At 47.3% G+C, this 16,533-nt stretch overlaps 1 protein-coding gene across 5 annotated transcripts in view; it reads left to right on the forward strand.

Annotated features, from left to right (window-relative positions):
- Window positions 1-16,533, forward strand: part of MYO18B (myosin XVIIIB) — a 203,156-nt gene that overhangs the window by 41,843 nt on the left and 144,780 nt on the right. For all 5 annotated transcript variants that reach the window (XM_054006610.1, XM_054006612.1, XM_054006608.1 and 2 more), the window contains one exon: window positions 5,872-6,016. In XM_054006610.1, the coding sequence (XP_053862585.1) occupies window positions 5,872-6,016 (145 nt within the window). The remainder of the gene's footprint in view (window positions 1-5,871; window positions 6,017-16,533) is intronic.

Genomic DNA, 16,533 nt, shown 5'->3' on the forward strand with positions numbered 1-16,533 from the left:
GTTAGCGTCTGTGACTGCATATGCAAGCTGCTATCCTTCCCATTGCCTGCTCCCCTGCTGCCGGCAGCCTGCCTTTGTGCTTTGAACCCCTGCAGCGGAGGAAGCAGGAGCTTAGTGCCTTCAATGAGAGCTTCTTGACACTGTTTGCCCTCGGTGTCTAGTCCTGATGCTGCTGCCCTTGCACCAGTGGGACACTACTGCAGCAAAGTACTCCTCCGGGTGAGTAAAGGAGGCAGGACTGGGCCCTTCGTTAGCTATGGATCTGAGCCAATAGCCAGCAGTTTGCAGCACTAAGGAGTTTGAAGTCCAGATCATCATTTGTGATTAGTCTCACTGGGGTGGCAGCGAAAGGCACCAGCCGGGATCAGAGCCCATTGGGCTGTGTGCTGCACAAACAGGGAGCCTCAGCCCTGGTGATTATTGGGGCTTGGGCTCATCTTGCCCATTAACAGAATTCACCCCTGCAGCCAAGGCGGAAATGATGGAGAATTCCAGCCGAAACTGAAGAGGAAGAGCCCTTTGTGGAAGGTCTATTTCTGGCTAGCCCCCAGGGTGACTGGATGGGTGAGGGAGTGATAAGGAGAGATGGAACTTTTCATCTGTAGGTCACTGGTTCAAAGCCATCACCGAACGGTCAGACCAGATTTTCAAAGGTATTTAAACTCTGGCTCATAGTAATTAGAGGCTGTGAGTACGTGACATCGGCTTGGTGAACTGACATGAATCGGTGAGGCTCTGGACATTGTACAAAACACACTCATGCAGTGATCTGTCTGAACCCACCCAGGGGTGCAGCATCTACCGTGGGTGCAGCAGCGGGGGTCAGAGCCTTCATGAGCTGGCGAGGCTAGAGGGGCTACAATCCGTGATAGGCAAGCAAAGGAAGGGGCGATGGCAAAGAGCGACTGCCATGCTGAAAACTTACACAGTTTCGAGGATCTCCTATGTGGGCTTGAGGGCTGAAATGACGTTCTGTGTAGGCCAGCACCCAGGGATGAAATGTGAAGATGGTCCATCTGCTTGCAGTGGGTGTGATGCGTGGAGACAGCAGTGAAATCAGTTCCCCCTGCCCGCTCCGTACACAGCTCTGCTTACGATGGGCTTAGTCTGACACATTTCCTCTTGCAAAGACTCCTCACCACTGCTTGCGAGGCCGATGCTCTACTTTTCCTTGTCTTGAAAAGAAACAAAGATGACAGTGTGGCGCCTGCTATGGGGGAAAAGATAGCCCAGGCAGCCTTCCTGCTGCTGCAAGGATTGGTGGGATTTAAACCCAGGCCTGCAGGGCTCCCTGGCAATGAACAGCCCCATATGGCCACCCCTGTAACCTGGTCACTCCCTGCAACCCATAATCCAACGAGGTTGCACCACCTTGGGTGAGCTGACTGACAGTTGCTTTAGCAATCCCTGATTGGCTCCTTGATCCTATATCACCTCATGGGGTGGACCAGAAAGTATGTAGGCAATAACTTGGTTCCCTAGCTAGCTGCCATGACGGCCCTTCTCTGTTAATGGAGCTCTGACTTGGATTCTGATCCCTGATCAACCTCTGGAACCTGAGCACAGACCCTGATACCTGGTATTGACCCTCGGCCCAACTCTGACTCCTGTTTTCCCAAAATTTCCACTTGAAACCCATTTGCCTGCTGCCATTGGACAGGGAATCCAGTCCGTGCTTCTCCTGGGTCATTGGGATTTAGTTTTTTGTTGTGGATGGCAGGGGCTGGAGCGTGGCCATTCAGTTGCACGCGAACACTGCCTGCTGCATCCATCAGGGGATCTCACCACCTCATGGGCAAGAAGTGACTAGAGGAGGGGTGGACGTTGTTCCTGTTTCCCTTCTAAATGGCTTTCCCAGCCTCTGCCAGTCCCTGAGGACTGCATGGCTGACTTCTTGGACGGTGGACAGTCCTGAAGCCAGGGATATAAAATATGGTTCCCCATACAGCAATGCTGGCCCCGTCGTATGCCGGTGCTCAGATTTTGTGCCATTTTATTATTTTGATCTGGTCCTACGCTGCTAATATTTGGAATGAACTTTCCCTGGAAGTGTGTGTATAGATAGTGTCTCTTCTATTTGTTTCATTTCTGCAAGGAGCCAGCCCACCATTCATTTATATGCTTCTCTAATCTGCATTGGGAACTTACTCACTCAGTCTTTCACTGGAAACCAAGATTTATATCCTCAGTAGATTCTATTATTTGGAGAAAGAGCCAGAATAACCTGGTGACGGCGTTAGGATGAGAACATTCGAACAGTCCCTCCTCCCTGTTCTGGGCATTGAATGCAGCTCCCGTTGTGCCTCTGTGGCAGTCTCTGTTTTTCATCACTGTGCGGATTTGGGGCACCTGATTTTTTGCCATTCATCACATCAGAAAAATAAAAATGTAACTTCCCTTGTGGCTCTGACATTTGTCCATTTCCCAGTTCATGACATACAACGCTCCTGCTTAGATTTAACTCCTAGAGCAGGGGAAAGGAATTCAGGTTTGTCTTATTTGTTAATATCCCATCATGGAAATATTACTGACACTGATCTACAGGGCAAATAGTCTATTGGAAATGAACGGATAAGGATGTAGTGCGGGCTGCTGGGTAGGCTGAAGCAATTTAGCTGACTTAATTTAACAGCAGGCTGGAATATTTGGCAAGAAGAGAGAAGACCGATGGTTAGAGTCCAAATTTCTGTGGCAACATACAGAATTATATAAATTGTATGAAAATATAAATCAGGTGATTAAATCATTAAATCAGTAACCAACCCTCCTAAATACAGGGTTTAATACAATCACACAAAACATTTAATTAAAATCTGTGATTAATTGTGCATTAAAATGATAATTTTTGTAGCATTGGAATTGGGGAACACATATATTTAATTAATAATAATTGTGTAACTAATCATACTAATTTTCACTTCTCTGCAAATCCCAGTTGCAGATACTGTGCTGAGAAGAGTCAATTATTTTTTTCATAGATTCAGAGCTTTTAAGGCCAGAAGGGACCACTGTGATTATGCACTCGGCCCTTCTGTGTATCACAGGCTGTTGAACTTCCCTGAATCAATTTCTGCTTCAAGTCCCATCATTGTGAGCCAGGCCTGGAGATAGGTGCCCCGGCCAGGTCAGATGGCGGTGGGGGTGATGCCACCTTAGACCCAGCAGACCAGAGGTTAGGGCACTCAGCCGGGAAGTGAGCCACCTGGTGCAAGTTTCTGCTTTGAATAAAGCAGAGTGGGGATTTGAACCCGCCACCCTCACCCCAGGTGAGTACCTACACCACTGGGCTATTGGGTATAAGAGAAGCCTCCTCCAGGAGTGCTGGTTAGGTGAGCTTGCAGCATGCATATGGCACCCGGCCCCACAATGAGATAGCTAGGAGAACGCCTCACTTGTGAATCTGGCTGGGGCTTAGACCCACGCTAGGTGGGTGAGCAGGTCAGTGGTGTCAGAATTTAGGTGCCTTTGCACATGCCCACTGGCAGAAACAGGTGCCTACAAGATTTCACTGGTGGAAACTTAAGCACCTAGAGAATGTAGGTGCCTATAGGGTTAGGTGGCAGCTGAGAGGTGGTTTTGTGAATGCCAGTGACACCTAAGGGGGCAGTTAGGCAGCTCAGTCCCTCTTGTGAATCTAGCCCCAAGTATATATATTACTGGTTGGGACGTTATTTTGTTTGCCCATCACAACCGTAATCAAGTCACAATTGCGTACCTCTCAGCAATCACTAACTTTTAGTTCTGTGAGCACGACAACAAAAAGCAACAGCAAGTAGAGTGTAGCCATGGCCATGCAAGCTGTGGGACGGGCTGGCTGCCATGAGGACGTACCCGTCTGAGACCCCAGGCAGGGACTCGGGGTGGCTCGGCCTTCCTGCTGCTCATGCTATGTCGGCTACACGCTACTTTTAGTGTGACTATGTCTTCTTGAGCGGGGAATCGCCCCTTCAGTTCCAAGTATAGCCATACCCTTAGTTCACAGCAAGCAGGGGTGTAAACCTACCCCACGCAGTGTCCCTGGGGACCCTGCAGCCCCACATGAAAAGTTCTGTGGTGCCCTCTGATCTACCCGGCTTTGAAATGGGAGAAGCGCACTAGGGAACTGGTAGTGCACAGCTGCAGGGGTCGCTGGTTAGTGCATGGCGGGGTGGATTTACAGCCGGCCTTGCTGTGAATGAAATGTTTGTGTAGTGTTCTGTAAACATTCCTAGAATAGAATTCTCTCATTCTGCAGGGTGGCCCAAGAAACACGCTGATAAAGCAAAGTGATCATTTTCCCATCTTCAGGATTTTTCCTCAAGGATACCCACACCTCTCATTGACTTCAGTGGGTTCTTAGCACCTCTCAAAATTAAATCTATGCTTTTTAATTCATGTACAGCAACCAGGAGCCTTTAAAAAAAGAGTGGTACTGTACTTTCTGTCTCTGTGAAGAGCGTAGGTAGGATTAGCTGCATATAAGGAGAGTAGTTGGATTCTGAAGGGTCTAATAACAGTGATGAAGATTCCTGTATTAAAGAGGTAATGGTGCTGGGTTCAAAGGCATCTGGCCAGTCCCAGGCACTGTCTTAGCACAGCTATGAGTGGACTGAGTAGAGAAGCGCAAGGATAAAGACCCTAGAGCTCCACTCCCCTGAGCAGCAGAAGTGCCTTTTGGAGTCCAGATCTGGATCTGACACTTGTACCTGTTTTCTCACTCTCCTGCTGTGATGGACTGCAGGAAACCCCGGCTGAGGACCGTCCTGGTCTTTGGTGGGGGGCTAGAATTCAGATTCAGAACTGACCTGTGCAGCACAGCCTTCTCCGAGGCAGATGGGAATGTTTGGCAATGCCTCCCCACAAAACCTGCTGCATGTGCTTTCCCGTGCTCTGAACATTAGCAAACTGACAGTGCAGCGGTGAAGCCAGCCAGCCCAGTGCTGCCAGGGCCTAGTGTTCGAGGTGCCAGCTTGAATCTGCATAGACATGTTCATACTCTAGGGGGAATCACTAACATGCTGAGCTTGGTGCTTGCGGCAAAGTTCCAGTCAAACTCTCCTGCCCAGTTTGCACTGTGTTTGGCAGCAGAGCCAGGCTGAGGTGAAGACCAAAATGACAATAAAATCCAACTCAGCAGGAATTGCCCTGGGGTTGCCACCGTTCCTGCCTGTACCGAATGCGACGTGACAGCCCAAGGCATGACTGAATGTGCACTCGCATTAGCAGGCAAAGTGCTGGGTTCATGAGACCTCCTTCAGCCTGGGAAGGAGAATCAGCGCGAGCTCCTTCGGCACCAGGGCAGGTTTACTCGGATGGCATCTCTACACACACCAGGCTAATTGTGATCTTTAGGGCTTGTCAAAACTCGGAATCTCCACGTTGAAACTGGTTTTCATTCGGATTCAGAATGAAATCAAAACAATTCAAAATGTCCCCCAAATTTCTTTTTGGATCAATTGATACATTTTGTTTAGATAAAATGGAAACGTTTTGTTCTAATTCTAACTTTTAAAATATTTATATTATAGTTTATAATATTTATCAAATACATTTTGAAATGGAAAGTCATTTCAAAGTGAAAAATCAAAATGCTATCTCACAACCTTATCAAAATGCTTTTTTTCAATTTTTTTTGTCCCAGAACAAAATTTTCTCCAAAACATCACGTTCCCATGAAAAGCTTCAGTTAGGACATTTTCTGAAGGAAAAATGTTTGGCTGGGAAATGTTCGAGCATCGCTAGTAATTTTCCACCATTTCCTCTCTTGGCATCTTGGTGCCCTTTTTAATTTCCCACCAAGGTTGAGTCTGAGTATTTGTGTTTTCAAGACTCCCCTGCTCTAGCTTTAGAGACAATTATGTTTCTCTTGTTGTTTCTTTTCCCTCCTTTTAGACTGAAGAGAAGCAGAAGGCTTCTGTGGCATTTGCCCAGCTTCAAGCTGCTATGGGGACTTTGGGAATCATGGTGGATGAGCAAACTGCGATTTGGCGTGTGTTAGCAGGGATCTATCACCTGGGAGCTGCAGGGGCATGTAAAGGTAAAGGAGTGCTTGCACCTCTCATCTTCCTTGTTTTCCTACAACTCTTACCAGGCTTTTACTTGCGCAGGGGGAAGAGGAGGGGGAAGGCAGCCCAGATGGATACAAAATTTGACCTGAGAGAAAAAGTTGTAATTCGATTGCGTTGTCCACGCTTTAAAGTCTAACTAGATTTCAGTTATTTCCTCCTCTGCTTCTGTGTGCTGGTCTTTCTGTGGGTTTCCTGCTTTTTAATGCTGAGGTCACAATGACAGGAATGCAAAGTGGAGGTGGGAGTTCTGTCACCTGAACTGAGACAGACTGAAGCTCTCAGGTTACATGATCATCCTGCCATCTCCCTGACTTCATTGGCTACTAGGGGGTTGAACAGGTGTTACTGTCTCAAAGTAAAGAAATAATGGGCTACTGGCTTGGCCGGGGTGATAAGCTCAACACAAACTGAATGCTACAGATACTAGATAACAAAGGCATTTCTCTTGTAGATATCCATAGCAACTCCTAGATAACAGTGCCCTCAGCCCCATTGTGGTGTTAGTCGGCAGGTTTTGGTACAGGGCCCAACTCTCCCCTCACGCAGTTTAAATCCATGGCATTATGCTGGTGTACAACTTGTGTGAGTGAAGAGTCAGGCCTACAGAGTCCATCATATTGTGTCCTGGGTTTAGAGACTTTATGTTCTGGATTGTAGTATATAGGCTATACCGTAGACAGTTACTTCTATTCCCATCATTCATCCCTTTCCTAGGCATGTTCAAAAGTACACTTTACTTTTCACCAGAAACATGCCATTCCCAAAGCAATGGGAGTACGAAATATGTGCTGCCTTCTATTACAAACTTGTGACATGCACAGAACGAAGAGCCCAAGTTCTCAGCTGCTGTGAATCAGAATAGCCCCACTGAAGTTCAATACTGGGGTCAATGGAGTGACACAGATTTACATCAGCTGAGGACTTGACCCATATATCTCCAGCAGTTTGCCACATCACATGACTTAAGCATTCAGGAAGTAACACCTACTAGGAAGCCTTTGCCACTGGTTCATCATTCGTGGGAGTTCCTTGTTAATTATTTGGGACCTGAATGTTGATTGTGGGGCAGGGGAGGGGAAGACACAAAGAAAGGCATTAGTGAGGCCTCATCTAGAGTATTGTGTCCAGTTTTGGGCCCCACACTACAAGAAGGACGTGGAAAAATTGGAAAGAGTCCAGCGGAGGGCAACAGAAATGATTAGGGGACTGGAGCACATGATTTATGAGGAGAGGCTGAGGGAACTGGGATTATTTAGTCTGCAGAAGAGAAGAATGAGGGGGGATTTGATAGGTGCTTTCAACTACCTGAAAGGGTGTTCCAAAGAGGATGGATCTAGACTGTTCTCAGTGGTACCTGATGACAGAACAAGGAGTAATGGTCTCAAGTTGCAGTGGGGGAAGTTTAAGTTGGATAATAGGAAAAACTTTTTCACTAGGAGGGTGGTGAAGCACTGGAATGGGTTACCTAGGGAGGTAGGGTGACCGGATGTCCTGATTTTATAGGGATAGTCCCAATTTTGGGGTGTTTTTCTTATATAGGCTCCTATTACCCCCCACCCTCTGTCCCGATTTTTCACATTTGCTGTCTGGTCACCCTATAAGGAGGTGGTGGAATCTCCATCCTTAGTGGTTTTTAAGGTCAGGCTTGACAAAGCCCTGGCTGGGATGATTTAGTTGGGGATTGTGCATGGGGTTGGACTAGATGACCTCCTGAGGTCACTTCCCACCCTGATATTCTATGATTCTAAGGCTACTGGAGGAATTCTCTGGAATGTGTTAGTTCCTTATACACCCTACCAAACACAACCATCAGTATCATCAAGTGGTCCAGAGAAATCCCATTTATTTCTCACATCTGGGTTTTGCCAGACCCACCCATTATACTAATCCCACTGCCTCCTGTCTCCCTTCCGGTGTTCTGCCATGTTTGGGAGGATCGGTATACGTGTATGGAAATGAATTGTCTTTATTGAGCTTGTTCACATTGATGGCCCTTGTCTTTGACAAGGAAGTTCGTTGTTCCGCCTCACCCCAAATTGCCGTGTCTGTCATTCCTTAGCATTTTACCAGTGCTCCAGGTAGAGAAGAGGCACGGTCACTGAAGGAATTATCCATCCTAGTTTGTAGTATCTTATGGTGGTTGTGTGGAGCTGCACAGTTAGCAATTATTTTAGCTTCTCTAGAATGTCTCGTGTAATTGAATTATAATGGTAACAGTCTGAAGGAAGATTATAAAGACATCATTACTACTTGAATACAGAAATTGTCTTTTCCCTAATGAAGTCTTTAAGCTGTGTTCTAACCTATTCTAGAGACAGCACACATGATTTACACACTTCAGTTTATAGGGGCTTAATAATGGGTTGCTTTAAAATCAGCCATAGGCATCAGTAGAAGTCTCTGCAACATATCATAACACATCCCATGGTAATTTATGCCATTCATCATTTATTAATTATTTTAAATGGATGAACTTTTTCATCTGAAGTGTGTTCTCTCTCCCTCTCCCCACTCCTTTCCCACTTGGTAAATCTGTTAGCTCTATTTCTCTACAGTGCAGCAAAGTCTAGTCAGCAAGGACACGTGTCTGACATTGATTTGAGCTCTACCGGTCCTTTGGGACTAGGTTCCTCCAGCCTCAGAGTTTCCAGCAAAAGGCAAAATTGGAAACAGTGACCCCTCATTTAAAAACGAAAGAACTTAAGCACAAAGCTACGCAGGCAGATAGGTGCCAGCACTGCCCAGGGAGTAGGAGACTGATAGAAACATTACAGTCTCACTGTACTAGAGTTGACCAATGGTCCATCTAGCACTGTATCTTGTCTCTGCTTCAGAGGAAGCTTCTCCCTAACCCTGGGGAGCTCGTGGATGAAGTATACACTGAACCTTGAGGGTTTATATCACTTTCACCTTTAGAGTCTTCCAAAGAAATGGTGGGTGGCCTCTGACTGTTCATCTAATTGGCTGCTCCTGAAGACGTTATGTTTAAAAAATGCTCCCCATCCATTCACAGTAACAGCTGTAGAGTATGGAGGGGTGCATTTCCTCTTTTAATCAAGTGATTATTGTTTGGGAAGGGGGAAGGGAAGGTTTGCAACTGTCAGGGTCTTGGGGGATACTCACCTTGACTTTTTTAGAATGCTCTCAATTTGGAATTGAAAATCGCCTAATGCAAACACAGGAGACTCAGAATGGCCTCGTCTTCCACTTCAGTTCTTGAGGGTCTCAGCTCTTGAGCCAACTACGCATCCGTGTCAGAATATGCAGAGCAGTATATCTACTTTATGAAGGTGGGAAAGGCTTTAAAAATTCCCTCCTATCATAACTGGAGTTGATTTACTCAAATGTATTGAACTTTCAGCAGGGGCCTTTTGTCCCCTGTCCTGTGAGTCAGTTTAAGGTCAAGGGTCTCCTGAGTTGGAAAAATCTTGTAACTACTTGGGCAAGAATTGGAGTATTTAATAACGGGCCCAGACAGGGCTTGTGACTGCTCACAGAAGTGACTCAGCTACAGGATTAAAAACCAGAGCATGTCTCAGCTCCACTCACTCTGGTATCGATTCCCTGTCATGTGTCAACAAAAGGAGAGAAATGAAAGGAAATGTGGATAAAAAATGGATCAAAGCCTGTTGGAGGAGGAGTCTCTGAGGGGCACTCTTTTAATGTGGTTAAACCTGTCACCCTGATAGCCATCTCTTCCCTCCCCCTTCTCATGAACTTTGAAGTTATGTGTTCAAAACCCTTTGCTTTTGGAAACGTCACCAAAGAGAGCTCATCCCTGCCTTTTTCCTTCACGTTCGTCAGCGCAGCCAGACACTGCAGCCCTGTGGAACAGCAGCAGCAGCCTCCCTTATCTCCGAAACAAAAGCACTTAACTTGTGGCACACACTGTATTCACCCAGGGGGATGCGAGGTACAGCATTTTCTTTGCAGATTGTCACAAATTCGGTTTGCCCAGGAATAGACAAGTGGCATCTATTGCTGGTTGAGAATGAGAAACTAGTTTGTAGCTCTAAAGACAACAAAAAATGTAGGATTTCAAAAGCCTGAGCCATTTGGTGTCAGCTCTTCTTGTTGCCTTTGAAATGTTGTGACATTCCCTTTGTGGGAAAAGAGAATGACATCCAGAGGCCAGCAGGCCTCCCGGGAGCCCATTCACCTAAGCATTTTCAATCTCCTTTGTGAGTCCCAGTCTCTTACATGTTTTCCTGTATTCATTAGTGTTTTAACCTGGAAGGAGGTTTCAGGTGCAGTTGGACGGAAGAATCCCATGCACTGCTACAGACTAGGGACCGAATGGCTAGGTAGCAGTTCTGCTGAAAAGGACCTAGGGGTCACAGTGGACGAGAAGCTGGATATGAGTCAACAGTGTGCTCTTGTTGCCAAGAAGGCTAACGGCATTTTGGGCTGTATAAGTAGGGGCATTGCCAGCAGATCGAGGAACGTGATCGTTCCCCTTTATTCGACATTGGTGAGGCCTCATCTGGAATACTGTGTCCAGTTTTGGTCCCCACACTACAAGAAGGATGTGGAAAAATTGGAAAGAGTCCAGCGGAGGGCAACAAAAATGATTAGGGGTCTGGAGCACATGACTTATGAGGAGAGGCTGAGAGAACTGGGATTGTTTAGTCTCCAGAAGAGAAGAATGAGGGGGGATTTGATAGCAGCCTTCAACTACCTGAAGGGGGGTTCCAAAGAGGATGGAGCTCGGCTGTTCTCAGTGGTGGCAGATGACAGAACAAGGAGCAATGGTCTCAAGTTGCAGTGGGGGAGGTCCAGGTTGGATATCAGGAAAAACTATTTCACTAGGAGGGTGGTGAAACACTGGAATGCGTTACCTAGGGAGGTGGTGGAGTCTCCTTCCTTGGAGGTTTTTAAGGCCCGGCTTGACAAAGCCCTGGCTGGGATGATTTAGCTGGGAATTGGTCCTGCTTTGAGCAGGGGGTTGGACTAGATGACCTCTTGAGGTCCCTTCCAACTCTGATATTCTATGATTCTATGATTCTATGAGGTCTGGAGTCAGCCCATTCTCAGTCTGTCTGTTTTGCTGACTGGTATAAAAATCACAGCGCTGATGTACTCCAAGCTAGGGCTTCCCACATCTTAGCATCAATAATCATGGCTGCGTTTCCATGGGCTGTCTCTGAGGGGAAATATTTCTTGAGGTATTTCTGTCCCTGCTGCAGTATACTGGGGATGTGCATTGTTCTCTACCCTGGGCGCTCTCTATCTCCCTGGGGTGCTGAGGGTGCTCATCTCTAGCACTCTTAAAGCTGCATCCTTTGTGGTTGCTAAGCATGGAATTTAAATTTCAGGAGCTGAAGAAAGGGATTAGGGAGCCGATCTGAGGCAGGGATTATTAGGTGGCATTGTGCAGAGCCAGTCCATTTTCAGTTTCTCTGCCAGATTCCCTGGCCTTGGTTGGCATCTGTAACAGGGTGTTCTGGTTCTTTATGGGCAGAGGCCTAGGGCCAGCCCACCCTGTTCATTCATTAAAAGCCGTTAAGGCGGGGACAGGAGTTCTCTATAAAGAGTGGAGCTGTCATTAAGGTGCAGGGAAGAGGCGTTTCCCTGGAGTGACTGCCTGGGTCCCCTTGGGAGGGAAGCATTGGGAACCTGCTGGGGAGAAAGGGGCTGCAGCTCTGGGAGGCAGGGCTCAGTCTAAGGAATCCTGCAGATCCCGGGAGAAGGAGCAAAACGCATGCAGAAGGGGTGTCCAGGAAAGGAGCTGGATCAATGTCTTCCTGTGGTTAGTAAGGACACAGAGCGCCCATTGCTGAAGATCAGCATGGAAATGACTGGAGTAAATGACCCAAGTTTTTCCAGCAGACTGATCCTGTTTGAGAATGCTGCCCCGGTTGCTCCCACCACCTCCCCTTTAGACAAGTGAGCTGGCACAGTTCTGCATGGGACAGAACATTACTGAACACCTGGAAGGAGAGTCTCTGCATCTGTCTTTTCAGGGTGTTTGTTCATTTTTTTAAAATATTAAGAAAAGTGATTGTTATGCCTGGAACATCCTGTCGTGGCAGGACTTTGCTACAGGTTTACTTTTTAGACTTTGATAGGAGCAGTTTATTTTCAGAGGAGTATATTCTGCACAGAATTGCCCTCCACTGAAGTAAGCAAGGCATTATGGACTGCTGTTTGGTCTCTTCCTTTCTATGAATGCTTTGAGAACATCCCCAGACATCCATGCCTGGCACATGTCAGTTAACAGAGTGTATTTCACGCTTTGTTCTGGGAGAGCTGGAAACTGTCCAATGCCATCCTGCACGTCAAGTGCAGCTCTGTCTGGAAAAGTGATGAACATTTCCACTTTGTTACTGCCCTTGCCTGCTTTCTGCAGTTACTCTGGGTCATAGCCGCATGGTTTCACGAGAAAACAGTTTTACCACCAGCCCTGTAGAACTCAGTGGGGGAAGGGTGAGCTGGTTTCCACACCTTCTTGTGTATCACAGAGAATATTGCCAGTAAAAGTCTGCTCCCAGAACTATCTATTGGACAGGAGGAGGAGGAGGAGGAAGAGGAGGATGTGCAAATCGGGAGGAACCAATGTGGTTTTCAGGTACTGAGATTGGAGGTGCCCGTAATTAGAAAAATCTTGCTTTGTCTGATCCAGGGGTGTTGGGATCTCCACCAACGTGCTGTGGAAGTGGGACTTCAGGGCTCAGAATTGTATTTGCATCTTAGTAGCAGTCTGGGTCTTGAACCCAACTGTTTTCGTGCTATTTCCATCAGGGAAGGGAAAGGAAACCTGTGATTAGTTCCCCTGAATACATCTATTGGAGGTACAGTCCTAGATTATATTGAAATCTAGGCTTTAGATTAGCTACCTAGGTACTTACTTATTGCCCTAGTCTGATTGCTGTAGTATCTGAACATCTCCTGTTGGAGGCAGGGAAGGATTATTATCCCCATTTTACAAATGGGAAACTGAGGCACAAAGAGATTATGTGACTTGCTCCAGGCCACACTGGAGGCATGATACAGAGCCCCCGTGCCTGGATCCATTGTTGTGAAATAATCTCTCAGATGCCTATAGGGAGAAGTGACTGGCAGTGAAAATGAGCTATAGAAACCCCACCTGAATACCTCTTTTAGCTTTTTAAAGTGGAAAGTTTCCAGAATCGCTCAGAGCCATTTAGATGAGTAGGGTAATGGGGATGTCAATCAGAATGTGAGAATGAGGGCAGCTCGCAGAATCAGGCAGGCGCTAATTACCCAATTTCCTGTGAGCACGAATGCCAATCAGGAATGGCCCAGTCTGATTTATCTCATCCTCACTAGTAGTAAGAAAATCCTTAAACCTGCATTACAGCTGCTGTTTTATGGCTGCGGAGATGTAGCGACCTTTCAATAATTGATGTGGAAATGACACTTTCTTAATTCCACCAAGGCTCAAAACCCACATTGACCCAAATTGTTCATTATTGTGGGTTGCTAAAAGGATGAAGTCTCCTGAATTATCACTGGTTCAGAGGCTGCCTCTTGTGATAAATGCAATACCAGATGTATCCCTAAGAGGGTGGCAAGGGAAGAAATCCAGCATGTTTTGGTGTCATCTTTAGCATGTTTCAGAACGTTTATCGTTGTCCCGGCTAAAGTCCGGCACTGGCTGACATGGGAGGGAATCGCCAAAGGAAGCAAGAGCCCAGTGTGTGAGAGGCTGGGTTTTGCGTGTAACTTCATAAGGCTTTACACAGGGGCAATTCTTCCCCTCCCAATGTTTTCAAAGAAATGCTTAAGGCTTAAAATCTTGCTTTAAAAACATTTTTAATCCTGTTTGCTGAAAAGCCAGTGCCAGGCTCCTTCTCTGCCAGCTGAATTTGAGGAAAGGGAGAGGAGATCCGCTGACTTGCTAGGAACCATGAATAATCTCTAGCTTCCTCTGACTCCCTGAGCTTCTTGCACAAGCGCCGGGGTGTTGCGTAGGGCCCAGATCAGACCAGTTCTGGAGTGGAGAGGCAGATTAGGGTCCTCAGGTCCAACCACACCCAGTCTTGCTGGTTTGATTTTGGCTCAGATGCAGCCCCAGTGGGCAGAAGTCTTGTGGGGTCAGGCAGCTGATACAGTGAGATTTTTTTTTTCTTTTACCAAAGTCAAAATCTTTATAGACCGGCAGGAGCGTTTTCATCACCATCAAGATCCATCAGCCTTCAGTTGTGGGAAGGTGGGTTTTTTTTGTTTTTGTTTTTGTAGAGCTCGCTCTCCTGATGGTGATGCTAGAACATTAACATCTGGCTCAACTAAATCATATTCTGCTGTGTCTCACCCCATTGCAACATCAGTGAAAAGGCTAGCTACCTCTCTGGCTGGGGAAGGGTTCTCCCGGCTTCCTTGCATCATTCATGAAGGTGCTGCTTTGATAAATTCCATCTAGGCCTGCTGTTTGAATCTATGAATCTCTCCATAAGTTCTAACATATTCCTCTCTTCAGCACCAGGGCTTTCTTCCTTATGTTCTTTAAAGGGACAGGATGCAGTGAGATCATTCCTGTCTTATACGTCGCATGCGCTGAAATAACAAATCCACTCAGGCTTCATGGGAAAGGCCTTAAAAACCACCTGAGAACAATCTTAGTGGATTTGTGGAAACCTGCCGAGTGCAGTGCTGAAAGGAAGGGGGTTCTGAGTTTCCATTTGTTTGTTCATCTTGGAGCCAGGTTTAATTTGGCAGGGGGAATGTGCCAGGAGAGAGGATTTGTCCCCTGGCAGCACAAAGCCAGCAAAGCCTCAAGAGGTCGAGGTTGCAGTGGGGTGTTTCGGAATGTAATAGCTCTCTTGGCGCTGCCCTGACGAGTGATGATAAACACCTGGTTTGTTGTGATTGCCACATGAAGAGTCCTGGAGACAGGGTGGGCAGCAGCTTTTCCTCCGGCATCAAATGATCGGTTACTAAGTCACAAGTGACATGAGTTTTATGTTCTCAGCCCTTGACTCTAATGGATATTTGTCCGTATCACAAAAGCCATGTGGTCTGCCTGGCCTGTTAGCACCTTGGCAGAACTGTGTGGAGCAAAGAGCGTTGCAGGGAAACTCACTGGGTTTTAGGTTTTTCGTGGCAATCCCGAATCTCAGCTTGGATTAGTGGAAAGGTTTGCTGAGGTATGTGAACCTGGGCCTCATTCCAGGTCAAATGTGCACTGCCTTTCCCACCTGTGGCAGAGGTAGAGTTGTTTGTTTAAGATATTGAGGGGGAACCATGCAAAACTCCAGGACTTGGGTGGAGTTTGCGCTTTGAGTCATTTGAAACATAAAGTCCAACTCAGGTGGTAGAAACCCATATAAACAAAAGCCAAAATACAAGTATGGGCCAGAAACCTCGGTTAGACAATAGCTATAGATTGGACAAAGGGTTTTATTTGAACCTGCCACCCTGAGTGCCCTTATTCTGCCCTTCCTGCCATCCTGGGAATTGGTCCTGCTTTGAGCAGGGAGTTGGACTAGATGACCTCTTGAGGTCCCTTCCAACCCTGATATTCTATGATTCTATGATCCAGAGAGAGGGCATCTGGAGACAGTGTCACTGCGGGGAGCACACGGCATTGCTGTAGGTAGTGGGTCTCTCACATTCCTCTGCTGTATTTGCACTGAGAGCAGGTATTGGTTATACCTGAACCTCTCCTAAGGGGGCACCTTAGTGTTTCAGAGCCATGAGAACAAAAGCAGAGAAGTACAGGAGCAATTGGAGAATTGACAAATCTGCTGGTTTGCAAATAGCTCTGTTAGATTAGAGCTCACTCAAGCCCTGGACTGATGTTTACTGATCAGATCTGTACTCGCCAGATGTATTCTCTTCTGGGTGAGAAACAGATCAAAGCTGCAAACCAGAGAGTGTTCAGGAAGGGAATGCGGCTGGAAGCTCCCACTGCCCTCAGCTACCTCTGCTGGCATGGCTCTTGAAAGTCTCTGGCTGTGACTTAAAGCATCTCCCCCGCTGAGACCTCATGCAAAAGGAGGGGCGGGGCAGACCACAGCCCCACCTGCAGCCCCACCTTCGCAGTGCCCCCCCCCCCCAGGTATGGAATACTCTGTGGGTCAGACTGTGGCCACACCGTGGCCGATGCAGCTCTGTGCTCTTCCTTGAGTCCTCTGCACTGTGCTGTTCCTTCCTGAAAGGGGCGGGGAAGGGGAAAGAAGAGCGGATGCTCCCCTCACCTCTCTGCGGGCTGGAACAGCAGGGGTGTTTCTCCGAAGCTGAGGCCCAGTAGGGCTGGTGTAGCTGCATCGCCCAGCTCCCGTAAGGTCTGTCACTTTGCCACAATGTCGCCCGACACGAATATTTTTTCCCAGTCCAAATGACATCGTTGGTCGCCCCGGCTTGGCCAGGCCTGAGGATTCCCACAGAATGCGTTCTCATTTCCTGGGCTGTTGTAGCCCATGTGGTGAGCGCTACTCCTGACCCTCGGCTTCCTTGGCTTTCTCCTTGTCTCTGAAAGACTTTAGCTGCCTTTCCTTCATCCATTGCCCTTCAGTCCCACGGC

This window comes from Malaclemys terrapin, chromosome 16 (assembly GCF_027887155.1).
Source record: "Malaclemys terrapin pileata isolate rMalTer1 chromosome 16, rMalTer1.hap1, whole genome shotgun sequence".
In the NCBI taxonomy this organism is placed as follows: Eukaryota; Metazoa; Chordata; order Testudines; family Emydidae; genus Malaclemys; species Malaclemys terrapin.